Source organism: Myotis davidii, unplaced genomic scaffold (genome assembly GCF_000327345.1).
Source record: "Myotis davidii unplaced genomic scaffold, ASM32734v1 scaffold31, whole genome shotgun sequence".
Classification (NCBI taxonomy): Eukaryota; Metazoa; Chordata; class Mammalia; order Chiroptera; family Vespertilionidae; genus Myotis; species Myotis davidii.
Genome location: NW_006283639.1, coordinates 3,154,283 through 3,165,874, shown reverse-complemented (window position 1 = coordinate 3,165,874; position 11,592 = coordinate 3,154,283). Strand labels below are relative to the sequence as shown.

The following is an 11,592-nucleotide window of genomic DNA, read 5'->3' as shown; positions in this document are numbered from 1 at the left end:
CCCGAGTGGGCTCTCGCCCTCCACTCCCTGCGCGGCCGGAGCCGGCCTGAACATGGCTGCATCGGGGCTGGTGAGTGCGGGTCCTGGCCGCCCCCGGCTCTCGCGGCCGAGTCTGTGACTTTCTTGGGGATGTCGGTGGGAAACCGCGCGGAACGCTTGCGATCTGGAGTGGGTGCTCGGAGCCAGAGTTAGTGCATTGATCTGTGGAGGTTTCTTGTCATTGCGGCCCTGGTGACATCTTCCTCTGCAGGGAATGGTGGGATTTCTGCCTTTTAGCCTGACGCTGGCTCCTCGTCCTCGAAGTAATTTTCTGCCCACGGAACTGTGGACCTGCCTTCAGCGTGCCCCTGGGCCTCGGGCATGCAGATCTGAAGAAGCAGACGGTTTATGGCGAAGCTGGTACCGAGGACGCTTTCTGAGGGGCAGCTGTGGGAAAGAGCAAGCTGTGAAGGACCCGAGCGAACCTCGCTTTTTTGTTGACATATTTCTGAACTACCTGGGGAGTCACTGTTCTGTATTTCAGACTTCGCTTATGGTTGTCCGTATATTACACAACCCATGTCACCCCGTATCCTAGATTTGTGTTTTTACTTTATTTCCCTTTTTTTTTTTGAAGAAAATCTTCAGCATCGGCTGTCTCCCATGTGTATAACGTTATTGTGTGCACAAAGAGCTGTATGACAGTGGGGTGTAATGTGTACTTTTTTTTTTTACCGTGAACACATATATTATACGATAAAAAAAAAGGTTATTGGGGGGAGAGACAGGGAATAAAATTTACCATTTAAAAACAGTATTTTTTTAGGTTTACAGCAAACTTGAGGGGAAGGTACAGAGAGATTTCCCGTGTACCCCTTGCCCCCACGCATGCATCGCCACCTCCATTATCAACACCCCCTACCAGAGTGATACGGTTTTTTACAATTGATGAACCTACATTGACACATTATTACTCAGCGTCCGTGGTCTTCATTAGGGTTCATTCTTGGTATGGTACATTCTATGGGTTTGGACAGATATCTAATGAATTGACATGTATCCATTATTATGGTATCATTCAGAGTGTTTTCATTGCCCTATAAATTCTCTGTGCTTGCTATTCATCCTCCACCCCCAATACCCAGGTGACCACTGATCTGTTTATTGTCTCCATATTCTGCTTTTTCCAGAATGGCATATACTTGGAATCATACAGTATGTAGCCTTTCAGACTGGCTTCTTTCACTTAGTAATATGCATTTAAGGTTCCTGTATGTCTTTTCAGGGCTTGATAGTGCATTTCTTTTTAGTGCTGGATAATCCATATTTTATTTATCCATTCACTTACTGAAGGAAATATCAGCTTCATTCCTTATTAAAGACAGTATTCTCTGAGCTTATTTTAGGCTAATATTATTTTCATTTTGTTTCTTCAGTTACCATGCTTCATTTATTTTCCATAAGTTGTTAAATGTATGTGTCCATAGATGGTCTTCTCTTCTATTCTGTTTTTCATTGTTGTTTTAAGCTATTTTAGTTCTTTATCATTATTTTAGAGGGCTCTACCTTCAGGGAAAGGAGATAAGTGGATATTGTTAGTCAACCAACTTATTATTGGATGCCTAAATATTTAGGGTTTTGATGATGGAAAAGTTACGAGGGGTTGTGAAGGAAGAGGAGGAAGTGAATGGAGTAAGTCAAAGGGTGAAGAAATAGTACAAGCAAAGGTTGGAAATAAATAGAGAAGAATTCCTCTTTATAGCATTATAATAGGCAGTTAACAATAACTTGCTTGATGAATAAATGAATAACATTTTCTGGCATGCTCAGATTGGGGGGTGAAATTACTTTGAAGGTAAGTTGTATTTGAATATATTTAAACAAAGAAACCAAATTGATGATATACTTTATTTTCAGGATCATCTCAAAAATGGCTACAGAAGAAGATTTTGCCAGCCCTCCAGGTAATTATAAGTCAACTTATATAAAATTTAAGATGACTTTTCTTCCCATAACATAGAATTTTTAAATGAGGGAAAAAATATTACCTCCAGCTAAAATAATGATTTCTATGTCCACAAGTATAGTCATTTTAGATATTTCATATTAACAGACACATAGTAATGGAAGCAATGCAATGACTTAGTGGCTTTGAAAAATGAAATTCACCTGATGAATGATGGACCAGAAAGAAGCAGTCTCAATTATGATTGATAGCCATGGGAAAAGAAAGCTTTCAATAGAATGGATTAAATGGCAATAGAAAGATGTAGCTAGTTCAGTGGGACTGAAAGAAAAGGTGGGTATTGTTGTAAAAGGGCAGTAAAGGGATATTTGTGGTGATGGAACTGTTCAGTACCTTGACTGTGGTGGTGTCTGAACCTACAGATATGATAATTGAATAGAACTAATTATATACACACAAATGAGTACATTTAGAACTTGAGAAATCTGATTAAGATTGGTGCATTGTATCAATACCAGTAACCTGGTTGTGATAGTAAACTAAACTTTTACAGAATGTTTTTGAAATTTGGGGGAAACAAAGTGAACAAGGGATATCTTCTACATTATTTCTTACAACTGTTATGTGAACTTTTAATTAAAAATTTATACTGATTCATAAACTACCATTAAGACTAATGATATTGAATCGAAAGTGCATTTGAGAGCTTGGAGAGAAGACAATGTTACTTGGAATTGTTAGCACTTGTGACCATAGAGTCCTTATTAAAAAAGCATTTCAGGACTGAATGTATTTGTTCAAAAAAGTTTATGTTCTTGTTTTGATACAGCAATAACCTAAAATAGCTTCAAACATGGCTCTCTGATCAAGGAGTATAATTACTGGTGTAGATAATGACATACTACTTCACATGTTTTTCTAGGGACTTTTGGATTGTCAAGTATTTGTTTTGTCCTCAGATAGTAAAGGTGATATTTTCCCCATGAAGTAAATTAACAACTTTTATAATAAGGAGATAGAGAATTTTCAAAGTAGATGGCAACTTAAATAACAGATATCTTTTGGAAATTATATGTTAACATTTTTCCTTCTTTCCTTCATATTAGGGAACCTGGCATTAATGTGAGGCAAGGCCAGAACATACTGGTACTCTTACAAGACTGTTTTGAAGAACAAAGTAAGGCTTCATTTCCAAATGGACTTTGAGGGTCTGAATGGATGAGGATAAAAATGTGTCATATTTGTCAATGTCACATGCAACAGATACGTTTCAGCATGTAAATACTGCAAAATATTTTCCCAGGAAGTTTTAATACATATGCAATTCTACAGGAATCTTCCCGTATCCTGAGGATAATACTGGCAAAAATGAAAACAGTTGTCATTATCTTTAATTTAGAGTCAATTCCTGAAATCTGGAAATACATAAATAATTATTATACACAAAAGAAAGTATTTCATGTAATAGAAATAAATATGCAGAATTCTTGGGGTCACTGGAGAGCTTGGATTAATGTTTGGTTATTTGTACCAGTTTCTAAAAAAAATGGTGAGTATGGCAAAAAACTTTTCTAAATACTTGTCAGCAATCTAAAGGTATTAGAATAGGAAAATCGGCCTATCAAAGAAATAAACACAGATTATGGAAATGTATTTTCTGTTATAAGCTCCCAAAAATCTTGCACATATTTCTTCAGCATCTTGTTTGTCTTTTGTAGCTCTTGATTCCTTCTAGGAACATTTGAATATTGAAATTGGTGTCTGTACTTCATTTTAGCTAATTATGTTTAAAGAGCCAGCAGACTTCTTTATATCATATAAGACTTATAATTGTAACCAAAAGATTTTGTACTGTATTTCATTCCTAAAAATTTCTTACTATTTTTTAGGTCTTGCCAATGATTTTAGCACTAATTCTGCAAACTCGATGCTTTGTTCAACACCTAAAATAAAAGACAGTTGTCTACAGTCACCAAGCAGAGAAGTAAGTCAAAAAGAAAAGTTGGTACAGGTTTAATATATTTAAAAAAAATATATTTTAATTGCCTGGCTGTGTTGCCTTAGTGGTTGAGCATCGACCTATGAAACAGGAGGTCATGGTTTGATTCCTGTTGAGGGCATATGCCGGGAATGTGGGCTTGATCCCCATTTGTACAGGAGATAGCCAATCAATGATTCTCTCTGATCATTAATGTCTCTATCTCTTTCTCCCTCTCTGAAATCAATAAAAATATTGATGATAGAGAATCATTGATTAGCTGCCTCCTGCATGGCCCCCTTAGGAATCGAGCCACAACCTAGGCATGTGTCCTGGCTGGGAATTGAACCATGACCTTCTGGTTGGTAGGTCGACCCTCAACCACTGAGCCTTGCCAGCCAGGCCAGGTTTAATATTTTAATGAGGGAAGCAGTACATAATGTAGTTAGGTACATTTTAGTTGTTTGTCTTATTTCTAAAAGGGAATCTTATATTCCCATTGATTTTCTATAACTTTTGGAAGTATTTGTGAACATTTTGATTTGACATTTCCTGTGTTTGAAATTGGAGGCTTGGGAATTTGAATTATCAAATTATAACACAATCATTTTTCACTTCTAAAATAATACTTAAATTGGCTTTTCAGGAAAGTGGGCAACTTATGAAGTTTCTAATCTAGGTTGGCAAATTTGGTTGTTTTCTGAAAACCGAAGCCATCTATTGCTGTCTGGGGAAACTAATATTTTATTGATTATCTATCTTAAGAGGACAGGTTGATTTAACTCTATAAAATGGAATACTTTAAATAGAGTTTTTGAAACTAATGATTAAAGAGAAAATATTTAAAGTACAATACTAATTAGAGATAAAAATCATGTAATGCTACAAATAATATTTACTACAAACAAATAAGCATATATGACCTTTTGGTTGCAAGGAATGAACACAGATCCATTTCTTTCAGAATTGAGAGACCTTTCCAATGTGATATATTAATTTTTGCAAGTTGAATCAATTTTAAGTATACAGCTCTACCAGCTGTTTTATTATTTTTAAATACTTGTTTTCTTTCCAATTTAAAAACAAATGTGTTTAATCGGAATTGGTAACTTAATAGTGTAGATTTAATGTTGTATTCTTTTCAGGCTCACTGCCAGATATCACATTCAAAGTCAGTTCGAGTTTCTTCAAGAAAGAAAGGAGCCTCTCTGCAGTCCCCTACAGAACCAAGCGAAGCGGTCAGCGTATCAGGTTGGTGGCATGCCCATGGGTATCATTTGCCTAGATTTCTTTGTTTATTTTTATCTTTTATTGATTTTTTGGGGGTGACATTTGTTAATAAAGTTACATAGGTTTCAGGTGTACGATTCTATAATACATTAGATAGATTTAAAGAGTTAGAAACGCTGCAGGTGGTGCATGTGTTGGCTTGAGTGACACGGTCATGGCCAGTTTGAGCAGCATTGTGAAATGAAGTTGTTTTTGATTCCCTCGCAAGTTTATTTTAGTGTTTGTTTTTTAAAAAGACATGAACATTACTAAGTTTTATATGATTATTTATTTCTTTTAGTGGTAAGAACATTGCTTACTAGGATGTGGTAAGAGTCATTAACTAAATAAGAATTATTATAGGAACTATACATTGGGTCCTTGGGTTACGTTGGAGATCTGTTCCTAGGGCGCGACTTAATGCGATTTTCGCCGTAAGTCGGATCCCACCTACATAAGCATCTACATCACTCACATGGAGCCCATACACAGCAGTAATGAAGTGAAACAGTAAAATAAATTTAAAAGAAAGACGACAATTCCTGACCTTTACTTGTGATAGATAAATAAATAATAAAAAACATAAAGCACATGTGTATATATGTTAAAATGACGGAACTTTTTTTTTTTTAATAAATAAATGGGAGATGGCGACATAACCACTAAATGAGGTAACCCAAGGACTGTCTGTATAGCTTTAGTAATTTTCAAATAGTTTTTCTTTTAAAGCAACAGTATGTATATTTTTTATCTCAAAAAATTACATCTAGAAATGTTATGTGACCCAGCAATTCTACTCTTAGTTTTATACTCAAAATAATTGAAAATAAGGATCCAGAACAGATATTTGTACCCACCCCAGTGTTCATAGTAGCATTAGTCACAATACCAAATTGAAACAGGTGGCCATCAACAGATGAATGGATAAATGATGTGGCATATATGCTCAGTGGACTATTACTCAGCCATAAAAAGGAATGAAGTGCTGCTGACACATGCTATGATGTGGAAGAACCTTGGAAACACTGGGCTTAGTGAATACAAGTATATTCATGTAGTGTTATAAATTTCCCTCTTGGCACTGCTGTAGCTGCATGACACAGATTTTGATGTGTTTTCAGTTCACTTTTATTTATTTATTTCTGTGTATTTTTACATATACTTTGAGTCTTTCTCTTTAAACCATTGATTATTTAGGAGTGTGTTAATCCAAGTGTTTAGGGATTGATTGCCCTATTTTTCTTTTTCTTACTAATTTCTAATTTTGATTTCTTTATAGAATAGCATACACTATGGGTGTTTCATTTATACTTGAAAAAATATATTCTTTTGTTGAGTGTGCTTTTCTATAAATGTAAATTATGACATATTACTAATTTTTATACATTGTTGGATGTGATTTGCTAAAATTTTGAGAAGTTTTTTCACATAAGTTAATGAGAGATACTCATGTAGTTTTATTTTTTTTATGCTATATTTGTGTACTTTTGGTATGATGGTAATGTTCATATTATTTAAAAAGTTGGAAATTATTCCCTCTTCAGATTTCTGGAAGGGACTGAATAAACTTGGTTTTAATTCTTTGAATGTTTGGTATAACATTTTCTATGATATCATCTGACCGAAGAGATTTCTTTTTCAAGAGCTGCTTTTTTTTTAAGTTTTATTTTATTATCATTTTTAAATTTTTTTAAATATATTTTATTGATTTTTTACAGAGAGGAAGGGAGAGGGACAGAGAGTTAGAAACATCCATGAGAGAGAAACATCAATCAGCTGCCTCCTGCACACCCGCTACTGGGGATGTGTCCACAACCATGGTACATGCCCTTGATCGGAATCGAACCTGGGACCTTTCAGTCCGCAGGCCGACGCTTTATCCACTGAGCCAAACCGGTTAGGGCTTCAAGAGCTTTTAAATTAGAAATTCAATTCTTTAATAGTTATAGGACTATTTAGGTTTTTTAGTCTTGACAGAATTTTGATAATTGTGGGTTTTGAGGAATTACTTCAATTCTTCTAAGTTTTTTGATTTATGAGCCCAGTATTTCCATATAGTCCTTTTAATGGCTACAGGATCTATTGTGATAAACACTATTTTATCCTGGATATTGGTTTGTGTCTTTTTATCTTTGTCAATTTTGCTAGCGGTCTATCATCTTTATTCACTTTTTCAAAGAATTAGCTTCTTTTGGTAATTTTTCATATTCTTTTCATGTTTTCAGTTTCATTGATTTTTGCTCTTATTTTTTTCTTTCTCTTTTTACTTTGCTCTTTTTCTAGTTTTTGAGGTAGGACCTTATTTTATACTTTGGCTTGTAATCTAATGCTATTTTATTTTTTTATATGTATTTTATTGATTTTTTACAGAGAGGAAGGGAGAGAGATAGAGAGCTAGAAACATCGATCAGCTGCCTCCTGCACATCTCCCACTGGGGATGTGCCCGCAACCCAGGCACATGCCCCCAACCGGAATCGAACCTGGGACCCCTCAGTCCGCAGGCCGACACTCTATCCACTGAGCCAAACCGGTTTCGGCCTCATTTTTGTTTTTGTGTACTTCTTACCTTCTAGAACTACGTTATTCTCCAAGCTCATCCTATATAATAAAGAGCTAATATGCTAATTAGACCGAATAGCAGAATGACCGTCCAGACCAGGGGTCTTCAAACTACGGCCCGCGGGCCACATGCAAATACAAATATTTTATTTGTTCCCGTTTTGTTTTTTTACTTACAAATAAGATATGTGCAGTGTGCATAGAAATTTGTTCATAGTTTTTTTTAAAACTATATTCCGGCCCTCCAATGGTGTGAGGGACAGTGAACTGGCCCCCTGTTTTAAAAGTTTGAGGACCCCTGGTCCAGACGATCTGGATGAATCTGGAGTGGCTGCGAGGGCCGAGGTGGCAGCCGGGGCGGCTGTGAGGGCCTACCCTTGCATGAATTTCATGCCTCTAGTCTTATATATTTCCTGCCCCTATGCTAGAATCAATTATTTCTCAAAGGAGCCAAAGGAGAATTGTACTAGGAACCAAGATCTGAATGCTAGGTGTGCTGTCACTCCTGGGATGTTGTTGCTTCAAGACCATCTCAACTGACAGAGCAAAGTAATATATATGATCTTAGGTCAGCATCTTTTTTCCCCACCCCTTTAGGGAGGTTGTTTTTAAATATTATCGATGTTTATAAGCCAACAGAGGTGATCCAGTTCAGAGAGAAAAAAATTCATAAGGAAAGCAGACAATTCCAACAGTAAAATGGAACTCAGTGCAAAAGTGGCAAGTTTGATCTTAGGCATGACAGTTTACCCAGTTACTATAGAGGATAGTAGTGTATTTAATGTAAGAAGGCATGAGGAAGCAGGATTGTTATTTCTTCTGTTTTCTAGAGAGATAAGCAAGATAATGACTTACGATTGAGGAGAAGGCATGTATAGTCAGGAAAATGTTAAACAGCTGCTTAAGAGGGCAGGGGAAGTGACTAGGGAAATTAGGCTGAGGGGGGTGAAAATACAAGGAGCTCACTTCAGAGTTAGCATGACCATGTGTTTTTCTTCCAGCCAAGTTAACGGCTCTGAAGCAAGCATACAATCAATTAACCAGGACTGTGGTTTAGGCAGGTAAAATGGAGGAGAGAGAGAATTGAAGGTATTTGCAAAGGAGGATTTAAAACATAATGGAATCTAAGGTAGGCAATGAGATGAGTTTTTAAAAATGGGTATAACATTTAAATGTCTACTTTAGGGGGTAACCAGACTGGTGGGGGGGAAGTTAGGGGTGACTAGGCTGGCAGGTGGGGCAGTTGGGGGTGACCAGGCCAGAAGGGAGGCCAGTTAGGGGCAATCAGGCAGACAGGCATGTGAGCAGTTAGGAGCCAGTGGTCCCGGTTTGTGAGAGGGATGTCCGATTGCCGGTTGACATCCCCCAAGGTGTCCTGGATTGGAGAGGGTGCAGGCTGGGCTAAGGGGACCCCCCACCCCATGCACAAATTTTGTGCACCGGGCCTCTAGTATCATATAATTTATTATAGAATGTGGCATCTGTAATACTGTGTGACTTCCCAAGGTTAGGTCATACAAGGCTATATGGCTTCTGTTTGGTTCTCTCAATTTTCTGTTAGGATATGACCGTCCCCTCCTCCTCTACCCCTTTGGATTCTACACACCATGCTATGAGGAAGACCAAACTAGCCCACTTACAGAGAGAAATACATAGGCAGAAATAGTCCTTCAGCCTACAGCCAGTCCCAAATGTTGGTCATGTGAGTAAGCAAGCTTTCAAATGATTCCAGGCCCCAGACTTTATGGGACAGAGATAAGCCATCCCTACTGTGTCCTGCCAAATTCTGTTCCATAGTATCTATGAACATAGTAATGGTTGTTCTCCACACCAAGTTATGGAGTTATTTATTATGCAGACATAGTAACTAGAATAACTCTAATTCCCAACGGACATGCTATTACATATTTTATTCCTTTTAGGTGATATCTTAAAAACCCTTTATGTAGCCCTGACCGGTTTGGCTCAGTGGCTAGAGCGTCAGCCTGCGGAGTAAAGTATCCCGGGTTCGATTCTGGTCAAGGGCATGTACATTGGTTGTGGGCACATCCCCAGTGGGGGGTGTGCAGGAGGCAGCTGATCGATGTTTCTCTCTCATCGATGTTTCTAACTCTATCCCTCTCCCTTCTTCTCTGTAAAAAACCAATAAAATATATTTAAAAACAAACAAACAAACAAAAACCCCTTTATGTATTTTGACATCTTTCAACACAATAAAACTTTATTTTTGTTTTAAACAATGTTTATTTATATTTAAAGACAGATCATGTTCTTTGTTCTTTATTCCTTTTTTAAAATTGTAAAATATAAAATTTACCATTTTAACCAATTTTAAGGGTACAGTATATTTGCATTATATAGGTTCACATTGTTCACATACCATCCATCCACAGAGCTTCTTCATCTTAATAGAAGCAAACCTCTGTACCTCCCCCAATCTTTGGTATCCACCATTCTACTTTCTGTCTCTGAATTTGACTACTGTATATTTCCATGTAGAACATACTTTTTTTCCTAAAATCGTTAGACTGAAAATTGAGGAGCATCTTTTACGCGGAAGTCAGTTGAGGAGGGGGTCGGGCGGGTTCGGGCAGGTGCATAGCTGCCCATACCTTCTCAACTGGCTTCCTCCAATCACGAGCTTTACTGTTACTGACGTCAGCTAATGCTGTAATTGGAGGTGGAGGTGGAGAGTGCGCAGATGCAATAGGGACTGGAGCATTCTGAGCCCATAAAGATGTCAAGAAAATAAAAAGATAAATATCAGTAAGCAATTGTCTTACTCTGCAAAATTCACACTGAATGTAACCAGCTATGCAAAAGAGCATGGGAATAGAGCTGCTGAGTGATAATTTGGACCTCCTCCCACTGAGTGTATGATCAGACAGTGGAGAAAACAGGAAGAACAACTCCTTCAGGTGCCAAACAAGAAGAAGGTCTTAGGGAAATCAGCAAAATGTTTAAAATACTGATTTTTTAGATTTTGGGTTGGAAAAGTGGGGGGCATCTTATATACAGAAAAATATGGTACCTTAAATACTTCATATGAGTGGAATCAATATTTTGTTCTTTTGCAGCTGACTTATCTCACTTAGCTAATGTCTTCAAGGTTCATTCATTTGGGTGATTTCTATCTTTTGTTTATTGTGAATAATGCTGCTATGAACAGGGTCTATAAATATGTCTTTCAGTTCTCTTGGATATATATCCAAAAAAGAAGTTACTGGATCAGTTGTATTTTTTCATTTTAAATTTATCTCTGTTGTTGAAAGTATTACAGATATCCCCCTTTTTCTACGTCCTCCTTGCACCTTTCCCCCACCTGCCATGCCTTTACCTCGCCATTGTCTATGTCCATGGATTATGCATGTAAGTTCTTTGGTTAAACTCTTCCTGCTCGCTCTCCCCACTTCCTTCTGAGATTTGTCAATCTGTGCCATGCTTCTATGTCTCTGGATCTATTTTGTTCATCAGTTTATTTTGTTCATTAGATTCCACATACTAGTGAGATCATGTGATACTTGTCTTTCTTTGACTGGCTCATTTCACTTAGCATAATATTCTCCAGTTCCCTTCATGCTATCTCAAAGAGGTCCTTCTTCTTTATTGCTGCACTAGAGGCCTGGTGCACGAAATTTGTGCACTCGGGGGGAGGGGTCCCTCAGCCAGGATTGTGAGAGGGCGCAAGCCAGGCTGAGGAACCCCACTGATGCACAATCAGGGCTGGGGAGGGATGCGGGGGGTGGCCAGCCGGGGAGGGACTGTAGAAGGGCTCCTGGGTGTGTCTGGCTCGTCTCGCTCAGTCCTGATCTGCCCAGTAGCAAGCTAACCTACCAGTCA

The 11,592-nt window shown here is 37.7% G+C and overlaps 1 protein-coding gene across 5 annotated transcripts in view; it reads left to right on the top strand.

The window, feature by feature from the left end:
- The first annotated feature begins 6 nt into the window (after window positions 1-6).
- Window positions 7-11,592, top strand: part of CENPC (centromere protein C) — a 64,830-nt gene continuing 53,244 nt past the window's right edge. For 4 of the 5 annotated variants that reach the window (XM_006753861.2, XM_015565839.1, XM_015565835.1 and 1 more), the window contains exons 1-5: window positions 7-70; window positions 1,897-1,943; window positions 3,052-3,122; window positions 3,835-3,929; window positions 5,069-5,174. In XM_006753861.2, the coding sequence (XP_006753924.1) occupies window positions 53-70; window positions 1,897-1,943; window positions 3,052-3,122; window positions 3,835-3,929; window positions 5,069-5,174 (337 nt within the window). In that variant the 5' untranslated portion in view covers window positions 7-52. Of the gene's footprint in view, window positions 71-1,892; window positions 1,944-2,092; window positions 2,279-3,051; window positions 3,123-3,834; window positions 3,930-5,068; window positions 5,175-11,592 lie in introns of those variants that run through there. The other variant, XM_015565838.1, reaches the window with a different exon arrangement.